The sequence below is a fragment of the Echeneis naucrates genome, chromosome 4 (assembly GCF_900963305.1).
Source record: "Echeneis naucrates chromosome 4, fEcheNa1.1, whole genome shotgun sequence".
Taxonomy (NCBI): Eukaryota; Metazoa; Chordata; class Actinopteri; order Carangiformes; family Echeneidae; genus Echeneis; species Echeneis naucrates.
Window position 1 is genome coordinate 7,894,326 of NC_042514.1, and position 26,387 is coordinate 7,920,712.

Below are 26,387 nucleotides of genomic sequence, written 5' to 3' on the forward strand. Positions count from 1 at the left end.
ACACAGTCAGCTTGTCAAAACTGTCTTTATAGTACAACCTGTCAGGCCTTGTAGACCGAAGACCCCAACAGGACAGAGGCGCTGTGATGTAGGCAGAGTCTGAACACCGTTAAACATGAATACTTTTTTCAATTTCCAAATGTTTTGCTTGTCATTTTAGAACTTAAAAAAAGATGTGCAGCATACGTTTACCCATTAATGGTGCAAAAACCCCCAAGTTCACAGAAAAATAACAAAAAGGTCAGGAGTGTCCAACACTTTAATACACAAAATTATAGATAAAACACAACACTTATTAGTTTACTTTTCTTACAATGCCTCAAAATAACCTACTTAACTCAACAAATGTAAAACATCTATAAACAGTCAAATGTACACAATATAAAACACATATATACACTCTTTTAATATATTATTATATAAAGATTTGTTTTTTTTTTTTGTTTTTTTTTTATCTTTATAACTGGAAGCCACACAGCTTGAAGAGGAGTGTTTCACAGAAGATGAGAACTGAGAATGACACATAATTTGTTATGGATAGGTAGTTTTTACATACAGTTGTTGGATCCTGTGTATTTAGTGTGCCGACTTCTGGAACAACATTTAAATACACACAACTTGCTGTTAAAACCTGTAAGTGCTACTGATATAACTGGATTATACAGAAACTAAAAGCCAGTTTTCTCTGCAGATAAAAAAAAAAAAAAGAAAAGAAAAGAAAAAGCTTTCACTTTGTGTAATTATCTGCAGCTCATGTGGAGTGTTTGGAGATTGTGCATTCTCAGTAAAAACTATATATTTACAAAACAAAACAAAACAAAAAAAACTCTGTTCAGCTGCCCCATGGTCAGCAAATATTTGAGTTTTACATTTTAAAAGAAATATGTAAAACAATTAATAGCATATATGTGAAAATGGTGAAGCCATATTTGAGCCAAAAGCTTGTGACTGTATGTTTATATAACGTTCTTCAGTTGAAGTGGTCCTCATATTAATCCACAGAACATGTAAAGTGGGAACAAACTTCATCTTTCATGAGTGTGAAATCCTTCAAATTGCAAAGACAGAAACATTCAAAAATTCACAGAAAACAAAATAACAAATACAAATCTGAGCTCGAGTCACTCTTTCCTCAAGCTGATAACGCTTCCACATTCCGTTTGCTTCCATGTTTTTTTAATCATTTATATTTATTAATTTTTTATTTTACAAAAGCAGCAGAGAGAGGAGTAGGAGCGCAAGAATGGGGCTGTTGGCCGCCGCGGCAGCTGACGCCTGCGACACCCCCTGGTTGTAGAGATGAGGAGTCCTTGGGGGGTTCTGCTTCAGTTTACTGGGCGGCAGAGCCTTTAAATCCTCCAGAGCGCCGTAGGCAGCCATAGAGAACTCTGGGTCCCCTGTGGTCAGCAAGTCAAACACACAGGACTGAAAGTACACGTCCTCCACCTGCAGCGTCTCTCTACACTTGGCTGTGGCCCTCTCCACCGTGTAGGCCTGATGGGGGGGCCGCAGGGGGCCCAGCTCCATGTTGGTGCCCTGCAGACGGGGCTGCTGGCTCTGCCGGGCCAGCGTGTGCTCCTTGATGAGCTCGTTGCGTGGGCAGCCGTGCAGGCAGAGCTGCAGACCCCCGTTGTCCTCTGTGTAGTCCAGGTTGTCCTCCGGCATGCGGATGGCAAAAGTCAGGTAGCTGCCTACACGCCGGATGATGATGGAAGTGCCAATGTAACGGGCCTGGATCTTCACCTGCCGGCCCACTCCGGAGCCGCCACGCTCCACGATGGTCAAGCTGCCGCTCTCGCCGCCGCTGCGAGTCCCGTCCTGAAAAGCCAGTGGCAGATCCTCAGTGGTGGCCTGGTACACTTTCTGATCTGTACAGCCGTGATAGGACTTAAAGATCACTGTGATCTGCAACAGAGAGAAGCAGATAACAGTGTGAAACGACATCTTCAAACTGAATAAAATATGCATTTGTATTTGGTGTTATTCATAATTAGAGCTGAACATTTTGTAGAAGTATTGTGGGTATGATCATATGGACAAATGCAATGTTCAAATATCCTGTGATTGTTTCACTGAAGGTAAAATGTGACAGATAGAGATGCACTGGCCTACAAAGCTTACCCTCCACATGTTGGACATCCCAAACAAAAGTCTCAGTATTTCCCTTTCATGTATTTATTTCTTTAAATAAATAAAATTAAATCATGACTTAAATTACAGTATGTGCCTAAATAAAGATTTTGTACCCAATCATTAACCCCTGTCTGAATATTTTCGTCCTTGATGAAACGCAGTGATACTTTGGATAAAGACAAGTTCAAGCTTTTAAAAAAAAAGGTATGGAATTAATCCACAAGGTGGCAGCAACAACCCATTCATTTAAAAGGCAGAGGCGTCATGGCTCCTGCTCCATCAGTGATAGTGGTTGTCAGTAACCTGATGCCAATTTATTCAGAACCATAGCAAACTATTCTGCAGGATTGATGGCAGTGTCACCAACCAAACTCTTCACATGTATAACAACTAAGTGATCTTTAGAGTCGCCTGTTCTTAGGCGCACAGACACACATGATATAAAGGCAATAACAGGTAGTTGTCCTGAAATGCCTGATCAAACAACACTGTTTCATAACTGGCTCAGTTATCTGTGTGTCCTTCCTCTCTTCCACACTGGCAGAGCTGCTTTTTGCTCAGTGACTGACTGTGATCTGTATTCCAGCTGAGCTTTGAAAAATTGGGCCCTTAAGTCCGATTCTTCAAAAACATCTTGTCAAAGCAGTGGCTGAGGATACATTTACACTTACGGGGATACTGTATTTGATGGATGATTTCCCGTCTTAAGTCTGGCAGTTGAAAACAACTCAGAAAGCATGATGGGTCCATGTGTGTGCTGGCACAGACCCAACGCACTCTACAGGTTTACATTAGGCTGCTAAGGCCTGCGAAAAAGGTTTGCTCTGAAACAGCTGATGCAATATGACACAGTTTATCGTTTTCTATAAACAAACAGCAGAATTAGGAAAACCAGTGTTATCAGTGGGGAACACAGTCTTTACGATTTTGACACAAACCTCTAATGTAAGCAGCTTATTGAACCTATTTTAATGGACAGCCTGTACATCACTTATCAACCTCAGTATCTATAGGTGCACTACAGCTTTCAACAATAACAGCTATACTAGATTGAAAATCCAACTTCATTAACAAAAAAATAAATAAATAAATAAAAATGTTGCTCTCCAATTACTGCTCCTTTTTTCACATTATTCCATATTTACACTAAAAGCACCCAGTTAATTATTTGACCAGAGGGGTGAAAAAAACATTCCAGATTGTGGCGGTGGAGGAAAATGTTTGAGTGAGCGTTAATCACTACCATATGACCACCCATGTGTTAAAGGTAGAGCGCTCAAGCATGTCTGTGATTCAACACCACTAAAGGACTCCCCTCCTCTCTTTTCCCCTCACAGATCTGAAGGAGCTCCAAGACAAGAGGAATGCTGGAGGCTCCAGAGGCGCCGAGGAATGACGATTAACTTCACATGTTTGATACTTTATGGCAATACTTCGGTCCACAAGCTAACACCCAAAAACAGTCGATTCATGTAGGCCACTAGATTCAAACTTTGTGTGACCATGAGTGTGTATTTCTGATGCAGGCTTCAGTGGTGGTTGTGGCAATTGCGACAGATTTCTCCTCATAAACAGAAGCAGAAACAACACGACAAAAATCTTCATCAAGCTAAACAGGATATAGGTCCGTAGATGGGGTTTTGGAAATATCTAAAGGGTTACAACATGTCAATATGGTTTCTTTTTCCTGTTTGGTGAAGCTATTTACTTATCAAGGACTCCATATTGTGCGACTATGACGCCACCCTTACCTTGCTGGTAGCTGTGGCACTTGAGCCGAGGACAACGGGCACATTGGTCACCTGCACCGACAGGAAGCGGTTATCAATTAGGGGCCATGCCCCTTCCACCTTACAGGTCTGAAACTCATCTCGGAAAGTCCGTAGGTGTGGGTCCCCGAATAATCCACAGTGGGCGTATTTCTTCTGCTGGCCCGTCGAGCCCGACACAAGGACCCGATTCTCATAGTCGCACAGCTCCGACACGGCCGGCCGAGACGTGCTGGGGACTTTCGCAGAGGAGGTTGGCCCGTCGCTGGAGCAGTTATGTTGAGAGAATAATTCCTTGATGCGGAAGACGGCCGAGTGGTAAACCAAGTCACCCCTACAGCTGCGGGCCTGTCGTCGGGTGCACAAGGCGTAGGCCCTCAGGGCGATGCAGTAGTCCACGTCCAGAGCCACATCCTCCTGCAGGCCACTTGAGGGTGAGGTAGAAGCCACGTATTCTGTATTACAGCGCTGAATTCGACACTGCTGGCAGTGAGCTGAAAAATAAACACAATGAACATCAACATTTTGTCCTGCAATATCTGCATACGTCATAAACAAACAAACAAATATGTTTCAGTCACTTTCCTCCATCACCTCCCTGTGTGCAAAAAGTAGGCTGACCAATTCTCCTGATCTGAATCCAAACCAGGTTTACTGCTAACAACATTACCTCAGCTCAATGCTCAAGGCAGCAGAGTCAGAACTTTTCCACTATCAAGTTTAGCTCAATCAGGAGAGCCATTAAAACCCAAATGCGTGAGCTCACAAGGCATGATCCCACACTGAGCTCCAGAGTGAGTCAAAACTTATTTCCCCCCAACTAGCCCTCACAGGAGTTGCATCTAGCCTCACTGTAGGAGGAAACCAACCTGTGTTAGTCTGCCTGAGGGTGTTGAATGTGGTTTGGCTGTTGCTGAGGTAATTGAAATCCATTAAGCTGCTCAACAAGGTATGGCAGAGCTCCGTGTGGAGGCAGCTAACTTCAACCACAGCATTAATGTCACAAAGAGTGACGCTTCTTCAGCAACTCAGGGAGCTCACTGGAGGCCGGACACAGATGGGGGCTGCAAACACAGCGTGGGATATTTAGGTGGTGCAGCCTAAACAGCGCCTCCAGTCAGTTTAGCAGTCTCATGTGGGACATTAGCTTAACACTAAACTCTAACAACTTCTGCAGGAAATAGAGGAGTGTGGATATTTATCAAGTTCGTGTAAAGCTGTGTGCTGTGTTATACAAAGACTGGGATAGAGTTCATTTTCAACAGAGAGCAGATCAACATCAGCCAGCATCCACAACACATACATCACTTTGACTGCAAGACCCTTCTATGGCAACAGAGGACTCTTCTGTTTACGCCAAAGCTCTGTCAAATCTCCAAACCTCCCAAACAAAGACGACAAGATAAGCAGGGAGATTTCACACCTAGTGCTCATGAATAAGTTTTTTAATAATTTCTTCGCTTCCACTCTACATCTGATACACTGAAAGAGCCCGGCAGATGATAAATGCACTTCACAGCCACTGCAGTTCAACACCATCCCTGACAAAAACCGAGATGTGAGTGTGAGGGTCAAGTCGAATTTGCATCCCTCCTCTGAATTCCAACAAGCCTCCCCTGTCTTACCGCGAAGTCAGCCAAGTCTGCTGTGATTGGCACTTTTTGAAACTCACTACTTGCACAGCCATCAACAAGCATGCATGCCTGAAGAGTCTTTCTGCTCTGGCACTTAGTAAGCTTCCAACAAGTGTGAGGACAGAAAAAGCAAAACACACAGTGACCACACAAACAGACCCAGTAACAGTGTATCACTGATAAGTGGATTACAGTTTGACAGACACAAAAGGAGATAAAGATGCCACTTTTAATGGCTTCAGCCTGATCTGATTATGGCGTTAAATAATCAGTACTTGTATCAAAATATTTCCTACTATGAGCTCAGTGGGCTCAGAGCCAGAAACGGAAGATCAGTACAAAACAGGGTCTAAACTTTCATGGTGGTTTCAGCCAAATCACAACAGGTTTATAATGATTACACTTTGAGGTAAACACTAAAACAAGACGACATTTTGGACACAGGTCTGTATAATGAGCTAATATTTGTATATGATGAAGAGTATTTAATCAAACTTTTAAAGGTGGAAAAGTGCCAAAACAGCATAAAGGAGCTCTTTATGTTGCTCTTTATGTACGATCACCTTTATATCCAGTTATGACAGCTGCTTTCTTCAGTTAAAGCCATAAAGTGTCTGAGGACTTTTTTTAACTTCATCTTAAACAAACAAACAAAAAGAAAACACACAAAAAAAAAAGTGAAGCAGATCAACTTGTCCACAGAAAACACAACAACCTGCTCCGCTGCCCGGAGAGGCCAAAGAGTCGGACCGTCATGCCTGCTGGCTAACAAAGTTAATAAATGAAGCATGAACAGGGAGAAACACCGAGCTGCTCAAACTGTGAAAAGCTGCCCACAACGAATCGACACAAAATGATCCGGTTTGGTTTCATGTTGTCGGGTTGTTATTGTTGTTGTTGTTGTTTTTTTTTTTTTTTCGGATTTTCACAAAAACACAAACACGGCTGCGGATGCTAATGAGCTATGCTAACGGAGAGCTAACATGGCAACAAGTTTGCAGCAGCAACGCGTGTTTGATTTATTTATTTATTTATTTTTTATTTATTTATTTATTTATTTTTCCTGGAAGGGGAAAGGTGATGGACTGATAGACTTCAATCTGGTGGTGATAAATCTGATCAGTTTGAGTTGTTTTTAGGGGAGAATTTGGTGGAAACAGCCGACGGAGGAGTCGAGCTAACAGAGGCAGCACTTTGTCCCCTTCAACAACAACACCGACTTCTCCTCCTCCTAAAACTACAACAAAAACAAACCTTAACATCTGAGCAACCTGCCACCAAAGTTACAGTCGTGTTTTTTTAGTAAAACAAAGTTTGGCCACGGAGGGGGGGGGGGAGTAAACCCCCCCTCCGCCGACTCTACCTCCATTTGGGGGAGAGCAGGACGGAGCTCCGCACACAGCACAAGTTATCAACCAACAAAAGTAAACAACAACCTCTTACCTGGTCGGAACAGCAGCGAAAGTAAAACCATCGTCAACGTTACACAGTCCCAAAGCTGCCGCTTAGCCGTGATCTGAGGTCCGCTTCTCCCCATACCAATCCATCCAGTTAGAATGGAGATCCGCGACTGCTGCTCATCGACGCTGCGGCTGCGGAGAGTCAGACAGAGAGTCGGTCTGCCCCGCCGAGCGCTGTCATTCAAAAAGGGGCCCCTGTTCAGAGGGAGGGGTCTGAAGAGGGCCACTGTTCAGGGGGAGGGGTCTGAAGAGGGCCACTGTTCAGGGGGAGGGGTCTGAAGAGGGCCACTGTTCAGAGGGAGGGGTCTGAAGAGGGCCACTGTTCAGGGGGAGGGGTCTGAAGAGGGCCACTGATCAGAGGGAGGGGTCTGAAGAGGGCCACTGATCAGAGGGAGGGGTCTGAAGAGGGCCACTGTTCAGGGGGAGGGGTCTGAAGAGGGCCACTGTTCAGGGGGAGGGGTCTGAAGAGGGCCACTGTTCAGAGGGAGGGGGCCCCTGTTCAGAGGGAGGGGTCTGAAGAGGGCCACTGTTCAGAGGGAGGGGTCTGAAGAGGGCCACTGTTCAGGGGGAGGGGTCTGAAGAGGGCCACTGTTCAGAGGGAGGGGGCCACTGATCAGAGGGAGGGGGCCACTGTTCAGAGGGAGGGGCCTGAAGAGGGCCACTGATCAGAGGGAGGGGGCCACTGATCAGAGGGAGGGGCCTGAAGAGGGCCACTGATCAGAGGGAGGGGTCTGAAGAGGGCCACTGTTCAGAGGGAGGGGGCCACTGATCAGAGGGAGGGGCCTGAAGAGGGCCACTGATCAGAGGGAGGGGCCTGAAGAGGAGAGACTGGGGGCCACTGTGTTCAGAGGGAGGGGGGGGTCTGAAGAGGAGACCTGGGGCCCCTGTGTTCAGAGGAAGAGGGCCAAACTGTGTTTAGAGGGAGGGGAGACTGGGGGCCACTGTGTTTAGATGGGGGGGGGGGGGGGTGTCTGAAGAGGGTCACTGTTCAGAGGGAGGGGCCTGAAGAGGTGACCACCGCCCCATGACACACTAATTATTCACTAACCACTTGATATTTACATGTGGTGGCAATTACAGCAGGAGAGTGGCCCCAACACTTAAAATTGCCCTGATTATGATTGAAGGATTGTTGTTGGGTGTTTTTAGTTGTTTTTGTTGTTGTTGTTGTTTTGTGTGTGTGTGTGTGTGTGTGTGGCTGCAATGGTTACACAACTGCCTATTAAATCGACATGTATAATACAGAGCTTGTGAAAATGCCTTTCACCATTTCACAAGTAATCCAACTTTCCTCATGCAGAAAGTTTATGTGTCTGAATTATAAGGCGCTCAAAGGCATCTGTGCTAGCTGCCCCCCCGCCCCTCGCCCCTCGCCCCTCCTCCTCCTGAGGACAAATGTTGGTGTGTTTTCAGCATTAAACAGGATTTTCTCACCTGTTGTTTTCTCACTCCGGCCTTGGAGTTAGAATAATGGGATTTGATTGACAATTGTGAGTGTGACGTGCTTCATTTATCTGGTGAATGTGTTAAATAAAAAAACTGTAAACTAAATTAATTATGGTCAATTAATGACTAAGAAGTAATGACTGAGAGTGAGAGTAAATAGAGGAGACCCATAATCTGGACTTTTCTGCATTTCCCTGGATAATAGTTAATTTGGGGTTGGTTAATTCCTTTTCAATCTATTTCAATCTTCTTGAAAGACGGTTACTGTTGGTTTCTCTCATGTACAAAATACTCTGACTCAATTATTTTCTCTCAGCAAATCTCGATGTTCCATTCATTTTTCCATTACATTCTCAGTTAGCAACTTGTGTGTTACTCTTTTCCTTTTGTGGCCAACTTTCCATCTCTCTCACTTCAACGACACTTCATCTTTCATTTGCACAGCTGCTGTGAGGCCAGACCATCTGCAAGGCACATAGTCTTCACCAGTTTTCAGCCTTTTTTTTTTTTTTGCCTGAGACACACTGTGGTTTTTTTATACCATGCAAATAAAGAACTGTAACACAGCGGCCAATTACTAAATGAAATATTAGTGTTACAAAAATCAACACTAAAGGATCGCGTAGTTTCTCGAATGAGATGAAACGCTAAAGCTTTGTGTTGGTGCTGATGGTGCGTTTGGTTTGTAGCTGTGGGTCTCCCTCTGGGCCTTCCTCCCGACTTTATGAGAGAGAAGTGAACCCAGACAGTTATTGGATCACTGGTTTTTCTATACACATGCAGGCTCCTCCAGCCACACAATTGTGTGATTCAGGTGGCCTGTCAGTCTTGTGAAAGGTCTTCACAGGCCCATGTTGATGTGGGGCTGATATATATAGTGGAGGGGGAAATGAAGACAGCTCAACCCAAGTGGAACGTTTGGATTGTTGTGAGCTGCCATGAGGGGCCTCTGTCACACTGGAACCAGTGTGCCAAGTCTATCCCCCCAGTGGGCTCTACCTTACTCTGTTTTTTCAGCTAATTTTGGAGGCTTGCTTGGTTGATCTGCTTTATGACTGTGCTTTATAGTCACATTTAAATCTCCTCAATTAGGTTACATTTAGTGGCTCCTAGAACAACTTGGAAACTGGGCAGGGCTGATAGCGAGAATGCAATGTACGTCAGATTAAGATGAATGCATATCTCACCTACAGCAGAGCTTGCCTTGAGACGAAACTGTTGACATTTCCTAAGGAGAGAAACATAATATTTGATGTCATTTACAACAGCCAAAGATGAGAAAAGAACATCTGCTAATCTGAAGTGCGTGACATAAGAATAAAAGACAGCTAAAATCCAAATCTATAGTTGTACTTGATAAGATGCTGTCTGCTAAATGAACTGCAGTTTCACACCGCACCATTGATGGCCACCGAAGCAAACAGTTAATTGATCCAGGTGGACGGTAAGGATGAATTCAGCACATGAAAGAAACTCCAAGACCGGCCTGTCAGGCTTGATGGGTGGAGAAAGGCCTCTTTATTCCCACGTTTCCTTACCGGTGTATTGCATTGCATGACCCAGCAAATATGTAGCTCTACACTACCAACTTTGAAACAAGTTTGGGAGAGTCGGCGTGTGGGTGGACAACAGGAGTGTGTATCAGGTAAAAAAACATGGCTGGCTCATTTCTCCTGCTGACAGTGGGTCACTTGTTCAGGTACAATTGAGAAAAATGAAGTTTGAATCGCTGGTTACTTTCAACCTGTTGTCATGTCCTCAGTTCTCCTTTATGATTCATTCATTCATTCATCTTCAACCATTCATTCATTCATTCATTCATCTTAATGATTCCATTAGGTATTTTTCGTATTTGTACCAAACCAAAAATGTGCTCTTCTTCTTGAGCAAATATAAAAAAAAAAATACCCAATAGATTCACAAAGAAGCGCTGGGGACGTAAAAACAGTAAGTGATCATTAAAACTTCAGACTAAGCAACAGAAAATGTAGAGTGAAGCACGAGAGTGAGAAAGAAAGAATGGGAGAAAGAGGGGGGAGGGGGAGAAAAAGAGGGAGTGAGGGATTGGGTTTCCTCTGACTGTGGGCCTGGGCAGCTCCACATGTTCCTCATTAAGGTCCTCACACTGTGGGACCAGCTCCACACCGGGATGCTTGTTTTTGTTATTAGGCCTAACGTGCTGTGGTCTGGTGGAAGCCCGAAAACACGACCAGCACAGGACCGTCTCCTCAGCTCTCTGTCCTCAATCCAAAGAAATAAATCACGCCTCTGACTTCACATATCTGCAGCCACATGTTAAAAACACTGCATATTTTCACAGCTTGTATGTGATTTAGTCAAACACAATACTGGAAAATTAGCATTCACATCTAATTTCTATTATGTCTGAGCATGTCAATGCCATGCCACTGAACTGCACAAGCACGAGCCCTCTTTTAATTTTTAGCTGTCAACATCTAAAAACAATGCTTTTAAAATAATAACGGTAATATAAATAAAAAGTACAGTTGCAGGAAACTGTTCAGGTTTCCTGCTTCCAATTTTTGTTTAATTTCATGCCCATCTAGATTTGTCAACTGAGACATGTATCATGTTTCTTCTAGTGGCTGATAACATCAGAGATTGGAATCAGAAGTAGCACGCGCCCTCTGTTGCCTCTACTAGCACCACACGGTTGCAATATATGAGACCCACTTATTGAATTTTAAACAGGAACCAGAGCAAATTGGGTGTTTTTTTTCTTGTTTTTTTTTTTTTTTTTTTTGAGTACCCCTGTCTGAAATAAGGTGGCCTAGAGCACAGCTGAAGAGAGAAAGAGAGACGCAGAAAGAAAGTGTCTCTGGTTCAGGCCTTTTGCTGTTAGATCTGTTATCGCAGCAGAGATAAGGGAAACTGTGGTGTGAGTGTATACGGGTCGGCATTGATAGCATCTCCATTCAAGGATCCCACTTACAGCGCCCTGATTGATAGCTGACAGCATGTTAGGTTTGTGTGTGTGTGTGTGTGTCGGGGCGGGGGGTTTGTAGGTACCCTTCAGAAGGTAACCATGCAGGCATCCATTTGCAAAGTTTACTTTGAGTTTCTTTGAATGTTTGCTTCTCAGTAAACACAAATTATTCCACTTGCATGTCACCTGTGCACTGAGGGAAATGGTCAGTACTACACGCTGTCTGAAATCTGAATTTATGAGTGTGGGAAAGAGGGGGAATAGTTTTTTATTCACTTGTTTAACAATAAAAGTGATTTTCTACCTTGCTTTTGTTTGTCACTTTAGTCTTCACACCACCAAACTCTTTTCTTCCTTTCTTCCTTTTTCACAGAGCCAATGTTGACACACGGTCAAGCTTCATGCTCATGAATAGACAGTCAACTGACAGGTAACCCTAGCTCTGGGGTCACAGGGTCATCCCAGCCTGATGAGGGATGATGGGTAAAATAAATGGAGAGCTGCTCACAGAAGGACCTCTGATGTCCTCAGCCTAAAGGGAGAGTTCAGGGCACATTTGACCTCTGACTCAAGCCCTCGTTATGTGTTTATGTGTGTGTGTGTTTTGAGGGTTAAACATCTCCCCAATCTTAATTTCTCTCGTATTTTCTCTGCCTTTGTTTTCAAGGCCAAGTTATTTTAAACCAATAAATCAAGTAGCAAAAACAATTCAATGTATACAGCTTCACTGAGCAGCCTGTGAAGCTTATTCCAATGCATAACTTTGTTTGAACATGCCTCGTCTTTTTCTTTTCATGACAACACTCCCTCGCTTTTATTCTGCAGCCATGATGCATTATGGAAATGGGGAACAAATTGCTCTGTAATGACCCATCACAGCTCTCTTTGCTCCCAGAAATTGAAATGCTCGTATGCCTCTACACCCACCAAACTCAAGAATTAATACTTAATATTTTTCACCGTTCAGTCTTTGTATAGATGTGAGAGCATGTTTGTGCATTGCAGAAAATACACTTTAAAAAAAATATATATTTTTAAAAATCAGGTTTTGGATTTTAAGTGTTTTTCCTCCTGTCTTTCACTGGTTGGATAAATAAACCCATAGCAGTTGATTAGCATTTCAAAAAACCACTCTGCACTTCTTTGGGTTTTTGCCCTACGTACACCGATTGCTCTTCAGACCTGACATCTTGAGGCTTAATCTGCAGAAATGGTTGTGATAAAGCTAAACCTTTAGTTGGTCTGCAACAGTATTGCTTCTTCCCTGGCCCACCCAGGCAACTGCCCTGAACCGAGAATAGACAGATAGATAATCACTCATGAGCATAAATTTAGCCATTTTGATCTTCAAAATTTTTAGCCAAGAAGGCATTCAGAGAATGTCCCCTCCTGCAGGAGTTGCTTTAAGGCAGTGAAACATGGAAGAACATGAAAAGAAAAGCGAACACAGAAAGTGAAAAGAAGTGAATACAGTCAAGTTTAATTGACTTGCTGATATATGCTCTGAGCACAAATATGTTAGGTGGGGAAACATCTGCATGGAAGTTGATATGGCTGTTTTCCCCCCTTTGCTTTACAGCAGATGTTTCTCACATTCACTCTTGGTCTATAGTGGAGGCAGCCCTTGTATAGTTTTTTTTTTGGGGGGGGGATCACGAACATCAGACAATACAGAAGCACACAACTTCTTTTAAAAAGTCAGCTGCTACATTTGCACTTGTGAGTTTCCAATGACGCTCAACATTTTACTTCTGTATTAGTGTGTTTTGTATTTCACAAGAATTATGATTTTACACTTAGTAAAAAACAATAGCGACAGCCAGGTTTTATTGAAACATTATCTTGTCAGTATCTTCGGGCATTTGTGAATCCGAGGATGTTGAGTCATGCCAGAGAGGAGAAAAAAGAATCTTACCTTGGATTACCTCGCTCTATGCTGTATTGTGAATTCTAGCAGTGCTCTAATAGGAGTTTGAATCAGCACACGCTGTGAACCCTCGTTCTCCCAACAACTTCAGCTGGCCAAATAAGAACTTGGGCAGCTAGTGGGACAGATAGCCATTGAAACCAAGGCACATGACAACAGCTGTCTGTTTCAAGAATCGGCACTTTGATTAGAGCAGGATGGTAGTGAGCGATGTGGCCTAATTCCTACATATCTGGGTAGGGCACTTCTGAGAAGAGAGAGAGAGAGAGAAAAAAAAAAGCAAAAGCATTGAATGGAAAAAAGAGTGAAGGCACAATGACATGCCTGCATAGACAGAGACATGCACACCCACACTTATACTGCAAATATACTACATATATTCATAGATATTCACAGGCTTGAAACCATGTGTCACACTTGGAAAGCTTCCCATATTCTCTAAAAGTCCATCAAACACACAGCCGCTGGCCCCGAGTGTGAGATGAGCAAATGTGCTCATCTTTACGTGTGAATGAGATCCAAAGTCTTCATCCTGAACTGCCCGCCCCTCCCCTACAGTGTCTCTCCTTCTGCAGCAATTCTTTTTAACTTTGTTTGTGTTGTTCGAATGCCAAAACACTATGGAGCCACAATCATTCCTCTGCACAGCTTTTTCATGTGGCATGGTATGGTATGAGCTGAATTCACAAGCAAGAGGGATCATGCCTCATAATGGCTGTTTGGTTATCATTTGGCTGCTGCAAACAGGCCGAAGAGATGTGAATGTGATTAACCTTGCCAGACTGACTCAGTGTGCTCGCTCCGGGATATAAGCATGCGTTCTTGGTGATTTATGGATGTGGAGTAGTCAGCCACAAGGCCTCAGGCTTAGGGAGAGAGCAAAACAACAGTGCTTAATGCAAGTCTGACAAATATTCTGCAGGAAATCCATACGGACTGTTCCATCATATCGTTCAGACCCCCTGGTTCTTCCACAGTTGTAAATTGCAACTTGTAAACTCACAAATTCCACATTAACAAAGCTGAAGGGAGGAAAAAAACATTCCCTGACTTGGTTTGCTTCGCAGTAACACACCATACTGTTTCTGCTCTGTCCAGACAGCATAGAAAATGTATCTTTGCAAGCTCCCTGGGAAATGTGCCTTGGAACAGATGTGAATTTCCAATAAAAGTGATTCTTAATCCTGCATGCATTTCTCAAAGTTGTGAAATTTCAAAATACCTCATAGGCCGCATATGATTCATCCAGCATTGTTCTTTCCTGTCCAATCTCTTTAGGCAAGCAGCTGTTCACACTGACAGCTGCAATCGGCCCTGCAGCAGAGAGGCAATTAAAAAAAATCAAACCAATGTTGTGTTTCAGTTGATCCATTGCTATTTCTGCATATAATCCCTTCTCTTATGCCTCCCCTCTCCTTTACATACACATACACTCTTTCTCAGGCATTTTACACACACATGCTTATAAACAACCTCATCAGGAGTGTCAGAGATGGTTGATGGCGAGATGGTTTGAATATTCACTTTTTTTTTTCTAGAGACAAAAGTTCCAAATCGCAGTGACGCAGCACTGTTGGATTTGAGGCATTATTGAGGCCAGAGCCGAGAGGAGCCATGTAATCTCTGAGACTTACTGCTCCAGAGATTTTTTCCATATCCTCTTCAGTGGAGGTATGTGGCCACACAAAGTCTGCCTGGCGTCACCGTGGCATTCAGCTGAGGGTTAAATCGAGCCGAGGCCATGCCTTATGCCACAAGCACTGACACATTGTCATGCGTCCATGCACACGTAAACACACACATTCATACAAGAGCTCGCATGCCCAGTTGTGCCTCTCTTTTCCAAACACACAGCACACACGCACGCACATTACAGCACACTTGTACAGTGACCGTGCCTCCAGTTGTTCCCTCCTCTCACGGCATATAGCAGGTGTGAGGCGGGGTGTGACAGAGAAGGGCTGGGAGGGCGTGTTGTGCTCGGGGATCTGCAATGTAAAGAACAGCTTTCCTATTGTTTCAAACGTGTGTGCTCTTTTGGAAATGATTTGGAAAATGTAGTGGGATTAAACCATAGGCCAAGCACTTTGGCTCCCAAACACCATGAACTCATGCACATTCAAACACCACGATAGAAACATAATTGCCATATGTGATGAAACTATCACATATGGCAACATGTGATAGTTTTATCTACGTACGTAATTCCTTACAGTTTCTGATAGTTCATCTGGTGGCAAACTGGTCTGACTATCAAAGCCCTCTTTCAGCTGCACTGACAAGAAGAGTAATGGTCCTTGGCAAAAAGACAAGCTCTTTCAGAAGGAGATCCAGCAACTCAAATACATTTTCAAACTGGTCCAGGACTGTAGGTGAAGCAGCAGCTGTATGGTGGTGTCAGGAGAAGACACACAGATCGCTTCATGCAGTAATCTTATTTTAAGGATGAGCCAAGTTATTATCACAATTCAAATGCTGCAATGAGAAAAATGATCCACAGCGAAGAAAGGAGATGTTCTGAATAATATGACAATAGATTTTTCTAAAAGTAATAGCGCCCCTGGTCCGTCCCCCCCCCCCCCCCCCCCCCCCCCCCCTCCCAGCTCTTGCAGCCGCAATTCATTCTTAGCTGTGGTGGCACAATGTAAACTGATTTTATTTTTCACAGCTTTAATTAAAATGCGGCAAAATTATCATCATCTCAGTTTACAGGACAACTATCAAAACTTCTCTTCAGCCAACATGAAAGATCTTCCTGTCTCAGTCAGGAATATGTGGCAGATTGAAATCATTCTTCAATAGTTAAAGAGTTACTTCAGTCTCAATGGAAGATTTGTTCCTCTGTTTGTTTTTTTGTTTTCTTCTTCTCTCTGTACATTCTGCTCAACAGATGCCATCACTTTGTCAGAGAAGTGCATAATTGTCCTTAACCAAAGAGATGACCCTCGTGATTTATTTGTAATGGATGGTGCACAGACAGACCATTATATACACTGAGTGGCTTTAACCAGCTGTAGACTCTGTGTTTCCACACACACACACACACACACTGAATATTTTTGAAAAGCACCCATCTTGTATTCTGAGAAGACGGGAAGCATGGATCATCGGGGATGGTGATTTCTGACTTCCTCTGGAGTCTTGTCTAATGATTGCTAGGGATAAAGGGGCCATCATCTTTCCTGTTTGCCCCCCCGCCCCTCCCCATTCTCCACCCCAAGTACTTCCTGTCCACCACATGTGTGCTGCAGCATCCAGACGTGCATTTACTTCATTTTTTTGTCTCTTAATGGTCGAGTGGAAAAGGTGCCAGTGATACAAGCCAGGGTGAATTCTCCTGATGTTATTTTAAATATTTAGAAATTCATGGACCTTCCTGCCAAATGGGCCCTTGGCTTTCAAATAAAATATTACATGTAGATTGTGGTGCTAAATCAAATGAAGCACTGTACTGTCTTCTCTCCCTCTTCTTCTTCGCTGCCTCCTCTTTCTCCACCTCCTTCGCCTACTCTTCATTTATCTTCTGCACCTCATCCTCTTCCTCCAGCTCCAGACAGGAGCATTACAGAGTAATAACAGTCGGCTAAGAGCGCTTTCGTAATTGCCCAGGCTCATGTGCTGTGGAAAGCCAGGGCAGGGGCCAGCGGCATCAAAGCCTGACTGATCATTCCTCAGCCTCCCTCTACTGAAAGGGGGGGGGAGAGGAAAAGGAGGGGGAAGAAACACAAATACAGATGGACAAACAAACCAGGGGAAGTCAAAACTGAAGCAGATGTGGCAACAGCAGTAGATGGACAGATAGACGGACAGACGGAACTGAAGAACCGTAGCAGAATGCAGTGACTTCTCCCCCGCGCCCCCCCCCCACTCCAACACCTGTTAATGTTTAACAAATAATGGGGGAGGCAGCAGCAGTAGGGATGAGAAAATTTTTCAAGAAAAACAAAAAAAAAAAAAAAAAAAGTGATCTTGAGGTGACATCATGGATTATTAAGGTGGGGGTGGGTCTAATAAGGCCTGGTTTGGCCTGGTCGGTAAAGAGGCCAGGAAACCGAGGCAGAAGCAATTTGAGAAGCTGAGGCCTCCGTCTGCAGCTGTGCACTCTCTGCCAGCCACACAGCTGCAGGATTGACAATACTGCAAGTATTTATCCATGACCTCTCCTCTACTTCACAGTCCAATGCATGTTTATTTGACACATATGTTACAGCAGAGTATATTTAAGAATAACTCATCAATCTGAGCTTTTACTAGAGAGGTAAGATAAACAAAAAAATCCTCAAGATGAAAAAAAATCTAATGCAAAAAAAAAAAAAAAAAAAGTGATCTCAAATATTGTTTAAAGTTATGTCTTTTCCAGAGCAGTCAGCAGAACGGCTTACTTTTCAGCCATGTCACATGTTTTTCCATGGAGACATAATATGAGCAGCACTAACATGGAAAACATGCAATCATCCCAACAGATGTTGTCCAGAGCACTGAGATTAGCAAAGACTACAGCAAAACAATGAGGTGAAGATTTATAAGACACCCTTGGATGATGCAGCTACACCACACACTGTGATCAGAGTGTGATCAGAGACAAATCTTTGCAGACTGTGACGTTCCAAGTTTGAACTAGTAATTGCGTGTGTGTGTGTGTGAGAAGGTGTGTGCACTAAATTGTGCCAAACGCTGAGAATTTAACTCTGCAATCTTTTTATTGGCTGTGTTTAAAGTTGCCAGATTGTGAGCAGCTTTCCCCTTTGAAACTATGCGCTGCTTGCATTGCCACAGTTGCCGCATTCATCTTTGCAGACACCTCAATTACAACCCACTGATAGCCTTAAAGCGGGAGAGGAGCTCAGGAATGCTCTGATGGGGCAACTGCCAAGCATCACAACACCATCAGCTCCTAGCTCCCAACAGAGAGCGAGAGAGAGAGAGAGAGAGCATGAGAGGGAGAGATGGAGAGAGGGAGGAGAGGGGGAGAAAGCAGGATGAATATGTTTGCAGACCAAACCAGGAGAGAGCAGGAGGAGGAGGGAATAATATGTGGCACCACTCTGAGAACTGAACCCTCCGCCACAGCGCTTTTGTTGCCAGATCACAACCAGATGTGCCAAGTGTGTCCAAACAGGAATGACTGTGCGAAGGCAATTTTCGTCAATTTGTCAGATTTTAGAGTTGCCCCCCCCCCCCCACTAACTTCCCCCTCCCCCTTTTGCTCATGCCTCATGAGGAAAGACAAGGAGGAGCACAAAATTATTTCAAACAGACTCCCTTCAATGGTCGCTCCATTCTTTCCCTCCAGCACAGTTGTGATGAGAGATAGACAGCACAGCGTCTGAGCACAGAGGGGCAAGACAAGGCCTGTAGTATTGACAAATAACCGCCCACCTAACTTTCATGCATCAGCGTTACTGTATCTACTGATCCAAATGTTCAGGACATTTATTTACTACAGTCAAAATTCCCCGCACCATTCGCACACCTTAAATTTATCATCATCACTCTCTGCCCAGATTACTCAGGCAAAACAAAGAGAAAGGTAAATAGAAAAAAGGCGAGACAGCAGGTCTATCCTCATGCTAGCGCTGCCTTGATTTTCACAACTTGAACATTTTGAACTTAGCACATTTCATCAACATCTCAGTCTGTTTACAGGTCTTCGGTATACTTCTGTATATGTGAAAACCAGCTGCACACTCCTCATCTCAGCTCCAGGCTGCACTGGCTGCTGTACTGGAATCACAGATTCATCCGTCAGTGGTCATGTTGCATTGTGGGCAATGTGGGCAAGTTAAGACAATAAAAAGATCCGGAGGATAAGAAATAGCACTTTTGTTTCTACTGCATTTCCTTTGGAGTGGTGTGGTAAATCTGAGTCTCCTAATCATGTTTGCCTAGACATGGGAAAAGAAAGTATGCTTTGTTGAAGCTCTATAATAAATCAAAGGCAGTGTTTTGCCTTTATGGCAAACATGAAACATACCAGTTCAAGGGATTGGGGGAGTAGAAGGTTAGAGGTGAGTGGTAGGAAACTATATGTGCAAAACACAAACAACACAGTCCCTGCAAGGTCCTCACCTATAGGGGATCTTATGAACTGGCCTCCCTCAGGTCCTGCTCTGTTGTTTTGCCCCTCAGCAGAACAACCTAAAGAAATTGCTTTTGTGCCATTGCATGTAAGCAGGCAATCAGACGTAAAGAGGTGCAGCCTGATGAGTGTCTTAAATGCATTTTTGCTCAGAGTAGTCATGACCAAGGCTTAGCTGCTAACACTTTGAGACGGCACTAATTCTTTTCAGTGAGAAAACTAGTGACATTCTTGGATGCTAATAAGTACCGTGGAGGTGGTTGGACGCTCCGATGCATCCATAGCCTTGTAGTTGCATTATTATGAAATTAAATTTTCTGTCTGCTGTTTTCTTTTACTGGATCCCACCCACCTAGTCAAAGCTCTCTTTCCCTGAGTCACACATTTGGAAGGCAACAAAAATGAATCTTTGGACCAATGAAAGGGACAATTGTGGGCGGCAGAACATCTCTGTCAGTCATGTGTCTTGTTACTCTGTAAGTGAGCTCAACTTCACTAATGCCTGTTTTAATTTGTTGCCTCACTGCTCTGGAATCCAGGATGAATTGCTGTTGTTCATTTTGCTTCCAAAATGGCGGGTCGTGCTTGCTTTATTGAGTGTTTAACATATTTATGAGAGTTTGTTGCTCTGTCTTATATTTCAGAGCGAAGTTTTCTTCCACTTTTGAAAAAAATGGATGTCAAATTGAAACCCTTCATATTTCAACATAGCTGCATTTACAACATATTGCAGTGACCAACTGCAAATCTAACTCCATATAATTAAATCAGTGTAGAATTTTTATTTTTTTTTTTGGTATTATAGCAAAAAAAGACTGGCACATACAAGGCTTGTGTACTTGACTTTTTTCAAAGCTGAAATGGCTGGAAAGAAAGACATGTTGGCAGTGAGAGTGCAGAATGTCATAACCCAGCAATCAAGTATATTCCACCCAGTAAAACTGTAAAGTTACGGGTTTTCCCTCCTTGGGGTGTTTGTCTAGTGTTACAGCTGAAAGATGGACAGCAACATTAGAGTTTCCTTACAAGAATCTGTGTGGGTGTGAGATTGGGTGCACATGAGAATACTCTACACTTTTTCTTTTGAGAGACAGAGTAAGAGGTACTCTTCCCCCCTTGTATACGTCGGCGCGTTTATATCATTGTGTCATGAGGGAATGTTTTGTTCTCTCCTTTGGTTTTGAGTGACATTCACGCTTTGCACTGACGTGTGCAAACCAGATGCTCATAGAGTTATAAAAAAACAAAACAAAAAAAAAAACAACCTTTACAAGTATTTATGCACACTACACATGATCTGTCTGAGTGGTGGATTATGTTTGTGCAGGAAAGACCTATGCGAGTACATGGGTGTGTCAGTGTATGTGAGTGTGCATATGCACAAACATGTTATCTTCCAGTATCAGTCATGTATGTGTGCGCACATGCTGCGCTTCCATCCGAATACCTGTGGTTCTATCTATGAGTCGTCCATTGACAAAAATATGCTGGCATGCACTTATGTACATATAGCATGTTGGTATGTTTGTGAGTATGCTCAGGGAATGTGCATCAGTGCCGGCGGTGTGTGTTTGTGTGTACAGACACATAGCAGCTGCTGGCCGCCACCTGTGGCAGAGACCTCTCTCAGGCCTGTTGTGGCTCCAAATAGTCCCTTTGGGCTCACAGGGATTCAGCCTGTGGATGTCAGAGACGGTCAGGCTCAAAGGGAGGCCTGCCTGACTCGATGGATTGCTTTTCTCTACACCATTGTAAACTTTTTATTTCTATCCCCCAATGCAAAAGAAATGTACTTCTAAAATAAATTCTTAGTCCCAAATCATTCCTTCTTCTTTTTGTGGGTTTTGCTTGTTTGTTGCTTCTTTAGCCATGTCATTTAACCACACCCCAAAACGGCGCTAATCCTCACAACGTTTCAAGAAACAACAACTCCACTATGGAACACTTTTAAATGGACACCCATTCTTCCAGCCCTGGAGATGTGCATCATGCTCAAAAAGCAGATAATTAAGATGAAAATTGTTACATTTTGTTCCATGTGATTTCTATGAACACACATCCTCAAATAGCTTTTCGTTCAGCTTGCTGCAATTGCACAGTGTGAAATGTTCTCAGCATTAATGCGTATGATAGAAAAGAAAAAGAGGGGGGAAGAAGAGAGAAGAAGAGAATTTCAAATGGAGAACAATGTTGTTATCTTTTCTTTGTTTTTTGTTACAATAGCTTGTTCTGTCTCCATTTGGTAAACAGATAAGACTAGGAGGGCAATGATAAGCTGTCGGTAAGTACTTAAAATTGGACCTCCTGTGTTACTGAGTCATCCGTTTGTGAGTTTGTCATGAGCGATCACAGGCGAGATAAATAGATTACAATGTCTGATTTTGCATCCACCCAAATAGGCAGAATAATTCTCTCCGTTACTCAGTGCGTGGGTTTTAATCTATGTGTGCCCCACTGACTAATATCAAAACACATTCAACTTTCCATTTTTACATCAACCTTTGTCATTTTTCCAATGCTGAAATTGCAGACAGGTTGGAGAATGTATGTGTTAGTAATTTGGAAACTTAGTTGTGGGGGTTAGCAGTGTCATATCCCACAATGCACCACTGAATTCCTTTAACATGTGGTGAGTCAGGAAAGGGGTGGTTGACCTATGCCTTCCCATGAGCCCCTCGGGAACAGCTTTGCTCAGTTGCTCAAGAAATCTAGGATCACTGCACAAACTGCTGTGCTGGTTGTGACTGGAATTGTAATCACTTTGTTCTCCTTCTTCCCCTCCAAGCTGAACCGCCACTGTTCTTCCTTTTTTCCTTTTCTTTCCTCCGCTTCCCGTCTTTCACCACTGTACATTCTCTTACTGATGCCTATTTTTCTGTCTTGTCTCTGTTTTAGTCTTCTTAGTATGCGGTGCAACACCAGATCTACACATGCAATCCATTATGCTCAGTAGAAGAGGGAGAAAGTACAGGAAGCTGAAGGTGAAACGTGTTCCTCTACGTTATTGTTTTCACTGCATGAGCACAATTTTACTTTCTGCGGCTTCGCAAAACGTGTCATCATTGTTCAGCAGCGACTTTGGGAATGTGCTATTGTTCTTTAATAGATTCCTTCTTAGGGAACCACTATACTCAATATAAACAAACTAGAGGAACATCCAGTGAATGTATTTTTTTTTTCAGCAATTTTATGCTCATTTGGTTTTGTTTTACTATCTGGGGTGACAGACTGAATAATGTCAGAATGTAACTATAAAGGACTGTACTTCACTTGAGCATTTCCATTTTCTTTCACTAGCTCAAAGTACTTTTGAGCTCAATTTCAATAAGATGAAGCATTTGGATGTTTCTCTCACCAAATTGTCTTGCGATGTTGTATATAAGGAGGTTCATTTGTTCTCAGGTCTCTCTTGTTAATGAGATCTTTATTTGATCAGCAATACAAAGCAGAGACAGGTGTGACTTTGACATTTTATGTATATTTTAGCTTTTCATCACTCATAAATACATTGAGAGGAAGCAGGAAGGGCACCATGCAGACAGAACATGCAAAGTCCAAAAAGAAAGGGCCCAGGTGAAGGGTTCAAACCCACAACCTTCTTGCAGTGAGGTGTGCTGTAGAATGTATTGCTATAATATTTAAGGTGACATTTGGTCAAAAAATGGAACTCGTCCAAAACTTTGTGAGTCACCAAACACTTGCAAAACTGATGGCATTTTGTATAAATGGTAGGATGCTAAACATTAGTACTGCTACTATTGTCACTGTGGACAATTTAGTGCCCATGTCAGTATTTAACACAAACTCCACTCTGCCTAACTGCAGTTCCACAGATCTGCTAACATCTGTAACAACTGCTGTCGATTGTAATGCTGTTGTATGGGTACTCTTGCACAGTAAGGGTTCTTCATACCTCTTCCAACAAAGTGTTCATATTAAAAATTGCCATTCAGAACCATATTTATTGTTTTTTATTACCATAATGATTGGATTTGTTTCGAACCAATTATATAGAATCAGTGTGTATAATTACTATGTATGACATTTTCTATAATAGAACCACTCCCTTTGGCATTCAAGGGGCCTGTTAAGTTTAGTTTAACGTAGACTTGTGACTCTGTGTCAGTCTGTGCAGAGGGAGGAAAACAGGACCAGCACGCTCTTGTATTAACTCTGCGCTCAAATCGTCTTTGTGTAGCTTTTACTGACACAATGACACAAAATGTTAATATAGGAAACTAAGAAACTGTTTCAACTTCACTGGTTGAATTAATATAACCCTAAACATGTAGTGCAGAGACGCAGTAATCAATCTGTTGATTGGATGCTGATGAGATGCTCTTCCTTTACACAGTGGAAATACTCCAGACATTTCAATTTTTTTAGTCTTGATTAATAATTACTTAAATACAAATTAAGGAAATATTTTCAACTAACCATTTTTGAGTCTGGAGTTTTGATTGGAATCTACACCTTTTAATGTTGGCTGGATAATAATATAATCAAACATATTTAATGACTGAAAATCGTTATTATGTATGAACGTCTAAACATTAAGACACAAGCTGTTCCCTTTTCATAGAGTAGACTATAATACCATAAAGCCCCAGCAAAATGAATTTAGACTGTGTCGTCATTGACAAGATCGGGGTTGTGAAAGCACTCTGGGTCATCACACACAGGTGCTTTGATCAGCCAGTGGCTCCCTAATTAGTGCAACAGCTTTTATCAAAGGGAACTGTTAACAGACTCCAAGGTCTCATGGATGTCACTGAGGCCTTGGGGCATAAGGAGGGTAGAACTTAAGGTCAGGGTCATGGGAGGCATGTGTCCTGATGGCTTTATTGTGGCGGTGAAAGGGGCTGTGTTTTGGACGAGGATCAGCTCAGCTCTGGTCCGTCCGTGGCAGCGGCGGCGGTGGGGGAACTGTTGGAGGGGACTCAACAAGTGGGGAAAGAGCAGAGATGGGAGAATGGGAAGTGGACAGCTGCGCAGGGGTGAATAGGAGGTCCCTTTGTGTCCTGCCAACAAAAATCTGTGACCAATTATCTGTGTCTGTCTCTCAAGGGGGAATTCTTGAACACTTTGGGTGGGTGTACCGTCAGGATGCGTCAGGGACAGTTGTGGGAGAAAGAGAGGGAAGGAAAGAGAGAAAAAATAAAGAGCAGGGGTTCATGCTGTGGTTGAGGAACAGGGTGCATTTGTTTTTCATCTTGCCCTTTTCTTGGGCCTAAAATATTTTACAGGAATTACAGCAAACATAGCATTTCTTGTTGTGCATTAAAGAAATAAGTACTTAGCACGCAAGAAAAGTTGTGCATTAAATTCACTGCAGCAGCTAAAGGTAAACCCAATAAGAATGTATGTTGTGCTTGTCTATTTTAAGCACAGGAAAATAACAATTTGTCCCACAATTGCTGAATTACGCTTGCCTCTGCTCACCCCGGACCCCACTGAGAGAGCTTACTATTTGTGTGGTTAGATTTCCAGCTATGTGAAAAGTGTGTCCTACAGAGAGTCGGGGAAAGTGGTTTAGAGAAGGGAAGTTGGGCCCATGGATGGCTTGTAAGCCATGTGTTAGACATTAAAAGGCTAATTACAGTTTTAAAAGCCCCATGTTTACCGCTGAGAACAGCCTTGTTAGGTATATTTTACTGTCTCCCCTGAAATTATTCATCCTTGACAAGCTCAATTGACATTATCGTAATTACAAATGTGATTGCAGCTTAATCGTTCCAACTGCTGTTTTCTAAGTGTCTGCAGCGGAAGTCAGCAAGCCTCAGCTGTTCCTCTCTGACCATTCCTCAAAACAGGAAAACAGGATACAAGTCAGTTGTCTTCTTGTAACGGCACACTTCAAAGGAGCGCTAACGGAGCCCAGTTAACACAGGTACTTCTATTTTCACCGTTCATCAGTTCACCGCTGACTGTGGAGAGGAATAAACACAGGTAGAAAATAGCTCCAAAGATTTGTGGATGGCCTCAAATAGTGTTGTTTTTTTAGGAAGAGGATAAAAGCCCATTGTGAACTTTGCCTGGGTTGTGTGTTAGTGGATAGGTATAGAATAAGTGATGCCTCTGACCCCGTGACCACCTCTCGTCTCCGATCCCACATGGTTGCCAATAGCGATGACTCCAGTTGATCTTCACCTGTCAAAGCAAAGCTCTGACTAAAGACTTGCAGCTTGGGGAGAGGAAAAGAAAACAAGAAAAAATATCTTTGACAAAAAGGGGTTTGACAAGAGTGCCAAGAGTTTTGGTCATGCTTGAAAAAAAAAAAAAGCTGTGAAAATGTTTATTTCATAAAAGGAATCACAACATCTCTAAAATGAAAACTGAGTTTGTACATTTTTAACTCCGTTCATTTTTATTTTTACTATTTCAGTGCGGTTGATTTGGTGACACTCGTGGTTGCCATGTCGACAGCAAAGTATTGTTTAAATCAACAGCGAGCTGCTACTTTGCCAGAAATACAACAGAAGAGGAATTGTTTCTATTGCAGCCAAACAAACTTTGTTGTTCAAAAACAAAAAATGTATTGCAGCATAAGTTCTCCACATGGTTCAGTAACTTTGGTGGCCCTGCTGAGGATCCAGTTATCTGCAGCGCATCATCTAACAGCTCAGTGGGGTGGCTCCACGTCAAAACACCAAAAACAATCCTGTTGTGTTGGCTATAAACGCCTTCTTGTAACTTTGAACTACAGACTCAGGTTGGCGTGCATTATGCCATGCTTTACTTTTTCTGGCTCATCAGTCATCTGTGAACTCACACTAAGCTGCATAAAAAGTGCCATACAAATAATAATTTCCAAGTTTGGGATCAATAAAGAAAACATATTTATCTTAATCTTTCTAATAATTGATTGGGTAGCGTGTGAACAGTGAGGCTGGTGTGGTCATTGCATCTTGTTTTGAGAATTTTTCTGGAGAAGCGGGACATTAGCTGAAGGCTTGAGGGTCCTTTTGACCCGCACTTTGGACAGTCAACTT

The 26,387-nt window shown here is 43.0% G+C and overlaps 1 protein-coding gene across 1 annotated transcript; it reads right to left on the reverse strand.

Annotated features, from left to right (window-relative positions):
* Nucleotides 1-241: 241 nt before the first annotated feature.
* rgmd (RGM domain family, member D) lies at nt 242-13,378 on the reverse strand. Its single transcript, XM_029500131.1, has 5 exons — nt 13,305-13,378; nt 9,630-9,670; nt 6,980-7,128; nt 3,885-4,396; nt 242-1,905 (listed from the first exon to the last, which is right to left on the reverse strand). Exons 2-5 carry the CDS (start codon nt 9,665-9,667, stop codon nt 1,207-1,209), a joined length of 1,398 nt encoding a protein of 465 aa, XP_029355991.1. The 5' UTR covers nt 9,668-9,670; nt 13,305-13,378; the 3' UTR covers nt 242-1,206.
* Nucleotides 13,379-26,387: the final 13,009 nt, after the last annotated feature.